Source organism: Hemiscyllium ocellatum, chromosome 13 (genome assembly GCF_020745735.1).
Source record: "Hemiscyllium ocellatum isolate sHemOce1 chromosome 13, sHemOce1.pat.X.cur, whole genome shotgun sequence".
NCBI lineage: Eukaryota > Metazoa > Chordata > Chondrichthyes > Orectolobiformes > Hemiscylliidae > Hemiscyllium > Hemiscyllium ocellatum.
In genome coordinates this window covers 6,694,990-6,708,206 of record NC_083413.1, presented here as the reverse complement: position 1 = coordinate 6,708,206, position 13,217 = coordinate 6,694,990, and the positions used below count along the sequence as shown (strand labels likewise).

The 13,217-nt window shown below is 41.7% G+C and overlaps 1 protein-coding gene across 2 annotated transcripts in view; it reads left to right on the top strand.

The window, feature by feature from the left end:
- Positions 1–13,217, top strand: part of pcolce2b (procollagen C-endopeptidase enhancer 2b) — a 54,386-nt gene that overhangs the window by 21,945 nt on the left and 19,224 nt on the right. For both annotated transcript variants that reach the window (XM_060834518.1, XM_060834516.1), the window contains exons 4-5: positions 220–344; positions 12,562–12,698. In XM_060834518.1, coding sequence (XP_060690501.1) covers positions 220–344; positions 12,562–12,698 — 262 coding nt within the window. The remainder of the gene's footprint in view (positions 1–219; positions 345–12,561; positions 12,699–13,217) is intronic.

Genomic DNA, 13,217 nt, shown 5'->3' with positions numbered 1-13,217 from the left:
TGGAGAGCACCATATTTGGCGCTGCAGAGCTGGCATCAGCAGAAAGCACCAAATATGAAAGGGCTGTAAATTGACTTGAGGGTGCTGAAGTATAAAGTGTTAGAATGATGATTTTGCCACATGCTAAAAAATTCTGCAATACAAGTACAATGATTTTTTTTGCTTTGAGTCCTCATTGTTGAATGGATAGTTTGTAACATTTTTGTCTAATTCCTACAGATGATCAGTTTTGTGGTGGTCGTTTGGAAAAATCACCTGGCTCCTTCAAAACACCCAACTGGCCAGACCATGATTACCCAGCCGGAGTCTCCTGCTCATGGCACATAGTGGCACCCAAACATCAGGTAATGGTGACTAAATATGTAACAATGCCTTATCTCATGATCTAAACCAATCATATGACTCCTTCCACAAGGTCTTGGGGGAAAAAGAGCAGTTTGGATATGGGGAATGAGTAAGGACATGAAGATGAATTGGACAACCTTTCTCGAAGAGCTGGCACAAGCATATGATGGACTGAATGACCTCCTTCAGCCCTGTATAATTCTATGATTAATGAATTGATTAGCTAAGTGAACGATTTATTTTTCTGTGGCTGGTATGATCTTAGTTGAGACCAGTAAGATTTTTTTATTTTAAAAAAGTCTGAATTCGCAGTTTCCAGTTCTCAATCACTTTTTGGTTTGGAATCGCAGGTTCCTGGATGGAGCTTAGCCATTTAAGCCAAGTTCTTTCTTCAGAGCTGTCTGTCTAACATGTGAAGTACAAATGATTGTGTGAACAGAGCTCAGCTGATGCAGTGGGTTAGATGCTAATATTTTCCTCTGGAAATTAGGTTTCATTTCAGCCTAGGCTGATGGAATGAAGCTGTCTCCAGGCTTCTGCCCGTATGGGCATCACAGGAAAGGGGTTAACACAGTTGTGTTCCAGTTCTTACTAGGCTGAAGGCACAAAATTGTTCTCAATTTGACTCTGCCTAACATCTCATTTAGAGATGCCACAGGATGGCTGGCAAGGATAAAAGAAAATTTACACTTAATACAGCAAGGAGGTGCATGGATTAGGGAAGAGGCATATTTTGAGGGCAGAATAAAGGAAATTTTACAATGCAAAGCACTCTACCTCAAAGTGCTGACATTTCGTCTTGATTTCTGCAAAAAAATGGAAGGGAGTGAAATTATATTTTCAACTGTATAACTGATATTAAGTACTAGACTAGACTAGCAAATGGAAACTGATTAGGTTGGTGAGGACTATATTCACTGGAGTTCAGAAGAATGAGGGGGAAGATTGCATAGAAACCTTAAGAGCATACAATAGATAATAGACAATTGGCGCAGGAGGAGGCCATTCTGCCCTTCAAGCCTGCACCACCATTCAATATGATCATGCTGATCATCCTTTATCAGTATTCTGTTCCTGCCTTATCTCCATAACCCTTGATTTCACAATCCTTGAGAGCTCTATCCAACTCTTTCTTAAATGAATCCAGAGACTGGGCCTCCACTGCCCTCTGGGGCAGAGCATTCCACACAGCCACCACTTTCTGGGTGAAGAAGTTTCTCCTCATCTCTGTTCTAAATGTTCTACCCCATATTTTTAAGCTGTGTCCTCTGGTTCAGCACTCACCCATCAGCGGAAACATGTTTCCTGCCTCCAGAGTGTCCAATCCTTTAATAATCTTATATGTCTCAATCATATCTCCTCTCAGTCTTCTAAACTCAAGGGTATATAAGCCCAGTCGCTCCAGTCTTTCAGTGAAAGGTAATCCCGCCATTCCAGGAATTGACCTCGTGAACCTGGGCTGCACTCCCTCAACAGCCAGAATGTCTTTCCTCAAATTTGGAGACCAGAACTGCACACAGTACTCCCAGTGTGGTCTCACCAGGCCCTGTACATCTGCAGAAGAACCTCTTTGCTTCTATACTCAATCCCTCTTGTTATGAAGGCCAGCATGCTCATTCTTCACTACCTGCTGTACCTGCATGCTTACCTTCATTGACTGGTGTACAAGAACACCCAGATCTCTCTGTAATGCCCCTTTACCTGAATTGATTCCATTTAGGTAGTAATCTGCCTTCCTGTTCTTGCCACCAAAGTGGATAACCATACATTTATTCACATTAAACTGCGTCTGCCATGTATCTGACCACTCGCCTAACTTATCCATGTCACCCTGTAATCTCCTAACATCCTCATCACATTTCACCCTGCCACCCAGCTTAGTATCATCAGCAAATTTGCTAATGTTATTACTAATACCATCTTCTATATCATTAACATATATTGTAAAAAGCTGTGGTCCCAGTACTGATCCCTGCGGTACCCCACTGGTCACTGCCTGCCATTCCGAAATGGAGCCGTTTATCACTACTCTTTGTTTCCTATCAGCCAACCAACTTTCAATCCAAGTTAGTACTTTGCCCCCAATATCATGCGCCCTAATTTTTCTCACTAACCTCCTATGTGGGACTTTATCAAAAGCTTTCTGAAAGTCCAGGTACACTACATCTACTGGATCTCCCTCGTCCATCTTCAGAGTTACATCCTCAAAGAATTCCAAAAGATTAGTCAAGCATGATTTCTCCTTCATAAATCCGTGCTGACTCTGACCTATCCTGTTACTACTATCCAGATGTATCGTCATTTCATCCTTTATAATAGACTCCAGCATCTTTCCCACCACTGAGGTCAGACTAACTGGTCTATAATTTCCTGCTTTGTCTCTCCCACCTTTCTTGAAAAGTGGTATAACATTAGCCACCCTCCAATCCGCAGGAACTGATCCCGAATCAATCGAACTCTGGAAAATAATCACCAATGCATCCACGATTTTTCAAGCCACCTCCTTCAGTACCCTGGGATGTAGACCATCGGGCCCCGGGGACTTATCAACCTTTAGACCTAACAGTCTCTCCAACACCAATTCCTGGCAAATATAAATTCCCTTCAGTTCAGGTCCTTCAGCCACTGTTTACCTCAGGGAGATTGCTTGTGTCTTCCCCAGTGAACACAGATCTGAAGTACCAATTCAATTCTTCTGCCATTTCTTTGTTCCCCGTAATATATTCCCCTGTTTCTGTCTTCAAGGGCCCAATTTTAGTCCTAACCATTTTTTTGCCTTTCACATACCTAAAAAAGCTTTTACTATCCTCCTTTATATTTTTGGCCAGTTTACCTTCATACCTCATTTTTTCTCTGTGTATTTCCTTCTTCGTAATCCTCTGTTGTTCTTTAAAAGCTTCCCAGTCCTCCGTTTTCCCACTTATCTTTGCTATGTTATACTTTTTCTCTGTTAACTTTATATGTTTCTTAACTTCCCTCGTCAGCCACGGCCACCCATGCCTCCTCCTAGGATCTTTCTTCCTTTTTGGAATGAACTGATCCTGCAACTTCTGCATTGTACACAGAAATATCCGCCATTGTTCCTCCACTGTCATCCCTGCGAAGGTATTGCACCATTGAACTTTGGCCAGCTCCTCCCTCATAGCTCCATAGTTCCCTTTATTCAACTGAAAAATTGTCACTTCCAATTGTACCCTCTCCCTCTCAAATTGCAGATTGAAGCTTATTGTATTATGGTCACTACTTCCCAATGGCTCCTTCACTTCGAGGTCCCTGACCAATTCTGGTTCGTTGCACAATACCAGATCCAGAATTGTCTTCTCCCTGGTCGGCTCCAGCACCAGCTGTTCTAAGAATCCATCTCTGAGGCACTCCACAAAGTCTCTTTCATGAGGTCCAATACCATCCTGATTCTCCCAGCCTACCTGCATGTTGAAATCCCCATAACAACTGTGGTAACATCTTTGCGACAGGCCAATTTCAGCTCCTGATTTAACCTACATCCAACATCCAGACTAGTGTTTGGGGGCCTGCAGATAACTCCCAAGAGGGTCTTTTATCCCTTAGTATTTCTCAGCTCTATCCACACTGACTCTACATCCCCTGATTCTAGGTCCCCCCGCGCAAGGAACTGAATATCATCCCTTACCAACATGGCCACCCCACCCCCTCTGCCCGTCAGTCTGTCCTTACGACAGTATGTGTAGCCTTGAATATTCATTTCCCAGGCCCTGTTCACTTGAAGCCACGTCTCAGTTATCCCCACAATATCGTATCTGCCAATTTACAAAAGAGCCTCAAGCTCATCCATCTTATTTCTAATGCTTCGTGCATTCATGTATAGTATTTTTAATTTGTTACTGCCCTCACCCTTCCCATCAACTCCTATTTCATTCAACCTTACAGAAGCAGAATTAGGTCATTAAATGTATGATGTCCATTACGCCATTCAATCATGGCGGATTTATTCTCACTCAATTCTCCTGCCTTTTTCCTATAAACCTTAATCCTTTGACCAATCAAGAACCTACCTATCTCTATCTTAAATACACTCAGTGGCTTGGCCTCAATAGCCCACAACATCAATGAGTTCTACAGATTAACCATCCTCTGGCAGAAGAAATTTCTCCTTATCTCCATTCTAAAGGATCATCCCTTTAGAATCCCTTAGACCCAGTCTCTCATATTCATGGAAATAACTTCTCCATGTCCACACTATCCAGACCTCTCAGTATTCTGCAGGTTTCAATCAGATCTCCCCTCTACATTCCATCAAATGTAGACCCAAGGTTCTCAACTGCTCTGTATATGACAAATTCTTTAACCCCAGGATCATTCTTGAAGATTACCATTGGATGCCCTCCAAAGCCAGCATTTCCTTTCTTAGATACAGAGTCCAAAGCTGCTCTCAATATTCCAAGAGCAGTCTGATCATAGCTTTATACAGCCTCAGGACAACATCTCTGCTCTAGTATTCTAGCTCTCTCGAAATTGTTACGACATTGGGTAAATCCTCCTGCTTAATTTAAAACCAGCAACACAGAAAAGATTTATCCTTGCAGTAATCTGTAAAAGTCTGAGTGGCCAAGGACTATTTAAAGTAAAATTAACAACTTTATGTCTTAAAGTATAACATCGAATAATTAACTAACCACTATTTACAATTTCTTTCTCTAACCTATCTTTTATCTTCCCTTCTATAATACTAGTCCGATAAAACTCCCAATTAAAATTTACAAAACAGCACATCTAATCTCAAAACCATGCAGCTCTCGGTTCTTGTCTTTGGATCTACTGTGTCTTCTTTTCTCCTTGTTAGGAATTTCTGTGTCACAGGTTACTGTTTGAAAAGGTACTTTTAAGAGAGAGCTATTTTCAAGCAGTCTATTTACATACTGGGCCATGGTAGTTCTCCCCTCAACTGTTCAATTTTCCCCGGTCTTATACTCCAGAGCTTCGGATAATGAGATTGGCCTTTAAGATTGTCAATGTACTCAATTGGAGTTTGATATGTTTCGAGAATAATTTAAATTGATTGGCCGAATTCAAATTTGTTTTTGTCTCCAAGCAACAAACTAATCAAGTGGTTCGACCCAGTGTTACATTGCTACCATTTTGAGTACCTTTGGTGCTGAGTCCTGTAGTTTTGCTGCTTTTAACTCTCTTAATGGTATACTCACATCTTCATAATGAAATGAATACTGCGGTATCTGTGCCGGTAGTGGTCAAGAACAGACAGCAGAGCGAGTTAAGTGAAGGACTCAAAGACTATTGAACTTTTAACTTTATTTTCCTAGTTTAAACTATGAAAGACTTTAATGTAAGCTATGATCTATACCTTTATTTTTCTACTATTCTGTGAAGAAGTGCTTAACCCTTTAATCTTGGTTCTCTTACTACTTTAATACATAAGCTATTTCTGTACCTAGGTACCTTGGTAGTAAGATGGTGCCATGTGTGGCAACATTATGTACTTCTCACTGTATTCCTGTACTTGAGTACACATGACAATAAAATATAAAAAGTACTACATTGTCCTTCCTGACTGTCAACTGAATTTGCATGTTAACCTAAAAAGAATCCTGAACCAAGACTCCCAAATCCCTTTGTGCTTCAGATTTCAGAAGCCTTTCTCCATTTAGAAAATAGACATGCCTCTTCTTCTTACTAAAGGAATGACCTCATACTTACTCACTTTGTATGTCACCTGCCCCTTCTTTTCCCACTACCCTAGCCCGTCCAACTTCTTCTGCTGCCTCTCTGCTTCCTCAACACTACCTTCCCCTCCACCTACCTTTGTGTCATCTGCAAATTGGCAATATCTTTGTCCAGATCATTAATGTATAACATGGATAGTTGTGCTCTCAACACTGACCCCTGTGGAACTCCACTAGTCACCAGCTGCCATCCTGAAAAAAATCCCTTTATCCCTACTCTCTGCCTTCCGCCAGTCAGCCAACCCTCTATCCAAGCCAGTACCTTGCCCCTAACACTATGGGCTGTTACATTATTTAGCAGCTTCCAGTGCGGCACCTTGTCAAAGTCCTTGTGGTGATCCAAATAGATCACATCCACTGGCTCTTCTTTGTCTAACTTGGTAGTTACCTCCTCAAAGAATTCTAACAGATTTGTAAGACAACATGACCGCTCCTTGATGAAGCCATGCTGACTCAGCCCTATTTAACCATGCCATACACTTCTGCAAGGACTAAGCAGGATAAATGAAGGAAGGATGTTCCCCATGACCAGGGAGTCCAGATTCAGGGGTCACAGTCTCAAAATATGAGGCAGACCATTTAGGACTGAAATGAGGAGAAACTTTTTCACCCAGACCGTGGTGAGCTTGTGGAATTCTCTGCCCAGAAAGCCGTTTAGGCCAAAACATTGAACGTTTTCAAGGAGGAGTTAGATATAGTTCATGGTACTACAGGGATCAAAGGGTTAGAGGAGAAAGTGGGTGCAGGGGACTGAGTTGGATGATCAAAGGACCAAATGGCTTACTCCTGCTCCTATTTTCTATGTTTCACAAGAGCTTTGAGTCTGGATTTTTTTCATTGATTTAATGTTTTTGGCAGCACTGGGCTGAGTGTTATCATCATGGTGAACATTCTTCATCTTAAACACCAGTTCAGTGATTGCTTGCCAGAGTGATGGAATGGCAAAAAGTTCACCGAAGGATGGAAGAAGAAACAAATTTTTAAAAACTGAGCAAAAATCCAGAATTTTTTTTTGTCACTATTTTTGGTTTACATTTTTCAAACATGTCATTGCCTTTTTGATGGAGTACCTTTTTACCCCTTGCCTATTCTACAGTGAGGGTTGTGGGAGGTTTGCTTTAGGAATAACCCTTGTATTATGTTACGTGGATGAAGAACATAGAAAACAAAGTTTCAAGGGAGGATGTGGCAGTCATTCATTGGTATCTTTATAGCCAAAGATATAGACCAAGCAAGTTTCTATCCATGTGGTGATGGAACAAAAAGAAAATATAATCAGCTTGATCAGAAATGACATACCTGCAGGACTTGAACACAAATCTTCCGGCCCAGAAGCAAGGACATTATTAACACACCACAAGAGATATTGATGCTGCAGCAGTACTTACAGGGAATAAACTTCACCAGGGACATGATCATCTATACCATGTACTGAAATCTTTAGTCACCCCACCTTTAACATTTCACTACTGGTGATTACATAGTGAACATACATTTTCCCTGTTCTGCATGATTATTGCAGATTGTGTTTGGGGATGTTGGCACTTTGTTTTTGAAAAATCCATTGAGTTGTCAACTGGAATACACTGGTGGAAGCAGATCCAATAGTAACTTTCAGTCAGTAATAAGGTTGGTTAGCTCAGTTTGCTGTATGGCAGGTTTGCATGAGAGTGATCCCAACAAAGTGAAATCAATTCCCAGGTTTATTACTAGCTGAGGTAACCGTGAAGCACTGTGCTTCCCCACCTGTCCCCTCACCTGAGGCAGGGTGCCCTTCTGGTTAAACCACCTCCAGTCATTTTGCTTCAATGAGAGAGCAGCCCTATTGTCTAGTAGTACTGTGGTGATATTACTTCAGACGCACGCTTGAAAGCAAAATAAAAACAAAGGGTTAAGGGGAAAGAACAGGGCCATGGTTAATTGGATAGCCCTTCCAAAGAACTGACGCAAGCATGATGGGTTCAATGGCTTCCTTCTCCGCTCTACAATGCAATGCTTAAGCAATCTGTACTGCACAGATTTATCAGACAAGCTATAGTTTATTTCTTTTGGATATGGCAGGCGTTGCAAACTCAGGCAAGACCTGTAACTTTTATGTAAAAAAAATTGTGAAATTCCAGTTATTTGTTCAAAGAATGAAACCCCCCAAGAATTCACGATTTAAAGCAAAATAATTTTTTTAACATGACACAGTAGAAACAAAGCAGACCCTAAATAATATATTGGATAACCGTGTATACTTGCAGTCTCAGAATCAATATAAATTAAACCTGAATTAAAATCCAAATTATGGTTAATTTAAAATGAAAAATATACATTAAATGGCAGAGGCAACTAATCACATGCATTGGCTTGGTAACTCATTCATCATGTTTTCCAATCGTCTCAGTCACAGATTCCTTCAACAGGCTTGTCTTCATCACTAGGAATTTCAGCTTCTCTTCCAATAAGGTTTGGCCTGATTCCCAGCCAACACAAGTACAATATCAAACTAGGTTCCAAAAGTATCGGCTTCACAGACACCTGCACCAATCAACCGCACTGCCCCGTGGCCCAACATTTCAACTCCCCCTCCCACTCTGCCGAGGACATGGAGATCCTGGGCCTCCTTCACCGCTGCTCCCTCACCACCAGATGCCTGGAGAAAGAACGCTTCATCTTTCGCCTCGGAACACTTCAACCCCAGGGCATCAATGTGGACATCAACAGCTTCCTCATTTCCCCTTCCCCCACTTCACCCTAGTTTCAAACTTTCAGTTCAGCACTGTCCCCATGACTTGTCCGGACTTGTCCGACCTGCCTCGCTCCTTTTCCATCTATCCGCTCCACCCTCTCCTCCCCTGACCTATCACCTTCATCTCCTCCCCCACTCACCCATTGTACTCTATGCTACTTTCTCCCCACCCCCACCCTCCCCTAGCTTATCTCTCCACGCTTCAGGCTCACTGCCTTTATTCCTGATGAAGGGCTTTTGCCCGAAACGTCGATTTCGCTGCTCGTTGGATGCTGCCTGAACTGCTGTGCTCTTCCAGCACCACTGATCCAGAATCTGGTTTCCAGCATCTGCAGTCATTGATTTTACCTCAAAAATGGTATGTGTCTGCAGAATCTCCTCCTTCTGGATACTATAAAACCACCAGCTGTATCTTCAAATGCCTTCATTTAGTCTATTCTCAGCTCCTGGAGCTAGCCTTAGCTATCCAACATCACTGGGACCATCATCTGAAGCTGGATTGTTCTGTGTTCTTTTATGTGGTTTCAACCAGGGTTGGCCAACCCAAATAAAAATGTGAAGGAGGAACTCAACTGGTCTGGCAGCATTTGTAAAGAGAAAATGTTTCAAGTCCAGTGACCCTTCATCATAACACTTCTTGAATTTATTCAATCAGAGAGTCGTGAATCTTGGAATTCTGTACCCATAGTGTGGAGGTTCAGCCAGAGATTGCCGAGCAGAGATTGATATATTTATAGATATTAAAACCATCCAGTAATATTAGCTGTTAACTAGTTGACTTGTAGAACAGAATGGAGGGCCTGATTGGCCCAATTGGCCTATCTTAGTTTTATTTTCTGTGTCTTCCTTTGTGTTTCTTTTCAATTAGGGGATGGGCACATTAGAAATGTGGAGCTTATTCAAGGAAAAGCTCCTGTGTGCCCTAGATAAGTATGTACCTGTCAGGCAGGGAGGAAGCAGTAGAGCGCGGGAGCCATGGTTTACGAAGGAAGTGGAATCTCTGGTCAAGAGGAAGAAGGAGGCTTATGTTAGGATGAGATGTGAAGGCTCAGTTAGGGCGCTTGAGGGTTACAAGGTAGCCAGGAAAGACCTAAATAAAGAGCTCAGAAGAGCCAGGAGGAGGAGGATAGGTCGTCGAGGAGAATACTGAGATACAGGCTACTAGACTGGGTGGGATTGAGGTTCACAAGGAAGAGGTATTAGAAATCCTGCAGAGTGTGAAAATAGATAAGTCCCCTGGGCCAGATGGAACTTATCCTAGGATCCTCTGGGAAGCCACGGGGGAGATTGCCAAGCCTTTGACATTGATCTTTAAATCGTCATTGTCCACAGGAATAGTGCCAGAAGACTGGAAGATAGCAAATGTGTTTCCCCTGTTTAAGAAGGGGAGTAGAGACAACCCTGGTAATTATAGACCAGTGAGCCTTACTCCAGTTGTTGGTAAAGTATTGGAAAAGGTTATAAGAGATAGGATTTATAATGATCTAGAAAAGAATAATTTGATTAGGGATAGTCAGCATGGTTTTGTGAAAGGGAGGTCGTGCCTCACAAACCTTATTGAGTTCTTTGAGAAGGTGACCAAACAGGTAGATGAGAGTAAACCAGTTGATGTGATGTATATAGATTTCAGCAAGGCGTTCAATAAGGTTCCCCACAGTAGGCTATTGTACAAAGTGTGGAGGAATGGGATTGTGGGAGATAAGACCATAAGACATAGGAGTGGAAGTAAGGCCATTCGGCCCATCGAGTCCACTCCGCCATTCAATCATGGCTAAATCAGTTTAGATCAGTAATTGTGGTGCTGAAAGAGGATAGAGGGTGTTGGTTGATGGGAAATGTTCATCCTAGAGTCCAATTACTAGTAGTGTACCGCAAGGGTCGGTGTTGGGTCCATTGCTGTTAGTCATTTTTATAAACGATCTGGATGAGGGCGTAGAAGGGTGGGTTAGTAAATTTGCAGACAACACTAAAGTCGGTGGAGTTATGGATAGTGATGAAGGATGTTGTAGGTTACAGAGAGACATAGATAAGCTGCAGAGCTGGGCTGAGAGGTGGCAAATGGAGTTTAATGCGGACAAGTGTGAGGTGATTCACTTTGGTCGGAGTAACCAGAATGTAAATTAAGATTCTTGGTAGTGTAGATGAGCAGAGAGATCTCGGTGTCCATGTACACAGATCCTTGAAAGTTGCTATCCAGGTTGACAGGGTTGTTAAGAAGGTATACAGTGTTTTAGCTTTTATTAATAGAGGGATCGAGTTCCGGAACCAGGAGGTTATGCTGCAGCTGTACAAAACTCTGGTGCGGCTGCACTTGGAGTATTGTGTACAGTTCTGGTCACCACATTATAAGAAGGATGTGGAAGCTTTGGAAAGGGTGCAGAGGAGATTTACTAGGATGTTGCCTGGTATGGAGGGAAGGTCTTACGAGGACTTGAGGCTGTTTTTGTTAGAGAGAAGAAGGTTGAGAGGTGACTTAATAGAGACATATAAGATAATCAGAGGGTTAGATAGGGTGGACAGGAAGAGCCTTTTTCCAAGTATGGTGACGGTGAGCACGAGGGGGCATAGCTTTAAATTGAGGGGTGATAGATATAGGACAGATGTCAGAGGTAGTTTCTTTACTCAGAGAGTAGTAAGGGTATGGAATGCTTTGCCTGCAACGGTAGTAGATTCTCCAACTTTAAGTACATTTAAGTCGTCATTGGACAAGCATATGGACGTATATGGAATAGTGTAGGTTAGATGGGCTTCAGATTGGAATGACAGGTCAGCGCAACATCGAGGGCCGAAGGGCCTGTACTGTGCTGTAATGTTCTATGTTCTAATTAGGTTTTATCTCAAAGCCTTAAAATGCTGAATTCCAACAGGATAGCAGTAGTAGGGAGTTTGTATCAGCATTATGACACCTGTTGGAGTTCTGCAGAAAGGAAGCATGCCCAAAGAGTAGAGAGACATTGAGAGCTTTACTGTGTACTGTGCTGAATCTTTCTTTGGAGCGCTTGATGGTGACAGTGTGGAGAGAGCCTTGATTTCAGTTTAAAAGAGTAGAGAGACATTTATTGTCTCAATGTGCCATTTTGTAATCAATATCATGCAGTTTTACAAGTATCTTGCTTGTTCATTGTGTAGCTTAATTGTGATCATTGCATCATGTACATTCTGATTAGACAAAAAGAGAATACCATGGATGCTGGAATCACTCTACAATCAGGGAGCATCTATGGAAAAGAGAAACAGTTGTCGTTTTAGGTCAACGACCTATCAACTGAACTTAATCTTTGCTTTCCTGGCACCTACTGCCATATCTTTACCACAGTCTGAGCAACAAGATAATTTTCTCAATTATGTGGTGGCTTAACCAATGACCCTTAAAGTGAATGTTGGGGCAAATAAAACGCTGGAGTCCACAAATGTTAGATAAGTTTCAACATGTTCACTTTTGAAAACTAACTTTGATGCAGAGTCAGGACAATTTCATTATCTAGATTACTGTTGGCATTATGTATCTTTTTGCTAGATGTCTGTTGATTAATGATATTAGTTCACAGTGAATTGTTTAAGGGTAATGGGTGTTTGCATTCAGTGACTTGCATTCTATTGAAAGTTAATAATGCGTTGTCTAACTAAATAATGAACGAGATAATGTTGCAAGTTTGAGTACAGAAAGCAATGAAGATCGCCATATAAAAATACTGACACTGCAGTTGACCTGTATGCAGAACCGGTATTCAAAATTTGATATTCATTACTTTTCATCTTTAACAGATAATTGAGTTAAAGTTCGAGAAGTTTGATGTTGAAAGAGATAGCTACTGTCGATATGATTATGTTTCCATATTTAATGGTGGTGAAAATGATGAAGCAAAACGAATTGGGAAATACTGCGGTGACAGTCCTCCAGCGTAAGTGATCTTGCATTAGTTTTGCACGTATTAGTGTTTACTTTGTCATAGGATCATAGAATGCTGTGGCACAGAAGCAGGCATATGGTCTGTATCAGTTCTCTCCAAGATCAGTTCAGCCTGTCCCACTCCCCTGTTCGTTTCCCATAACACTTCAAATTTTATATCTTTATCCAATTCCCTTTTAAATCTTCCTCCACCACACTCTTGTGCAGTCAATTCCAAATTCAAACATTTTACCTTTGAGTTTTTAAAAATTCATTCATGTTAAATCTGTGGTCTCTAGACTTGTACTCCTCCAACGGAGGAAACAGTTTCTTCCTATCTACTTTTGGATTCTTCATCATTTTAAACATTTTTCTCAAATTTTGTCTCCATTTCTCGAAAGAGAACAATCCAGATGAGATGGTGGTGTAGTGGTAATATCTCTGGACTTGTAATTCAGAGGGTCAGGCTAATATTCTCAGAACCTCGGTCCAAATCCCACCAGCTGCTGTCGTGTAACTATATTGCCCCTTC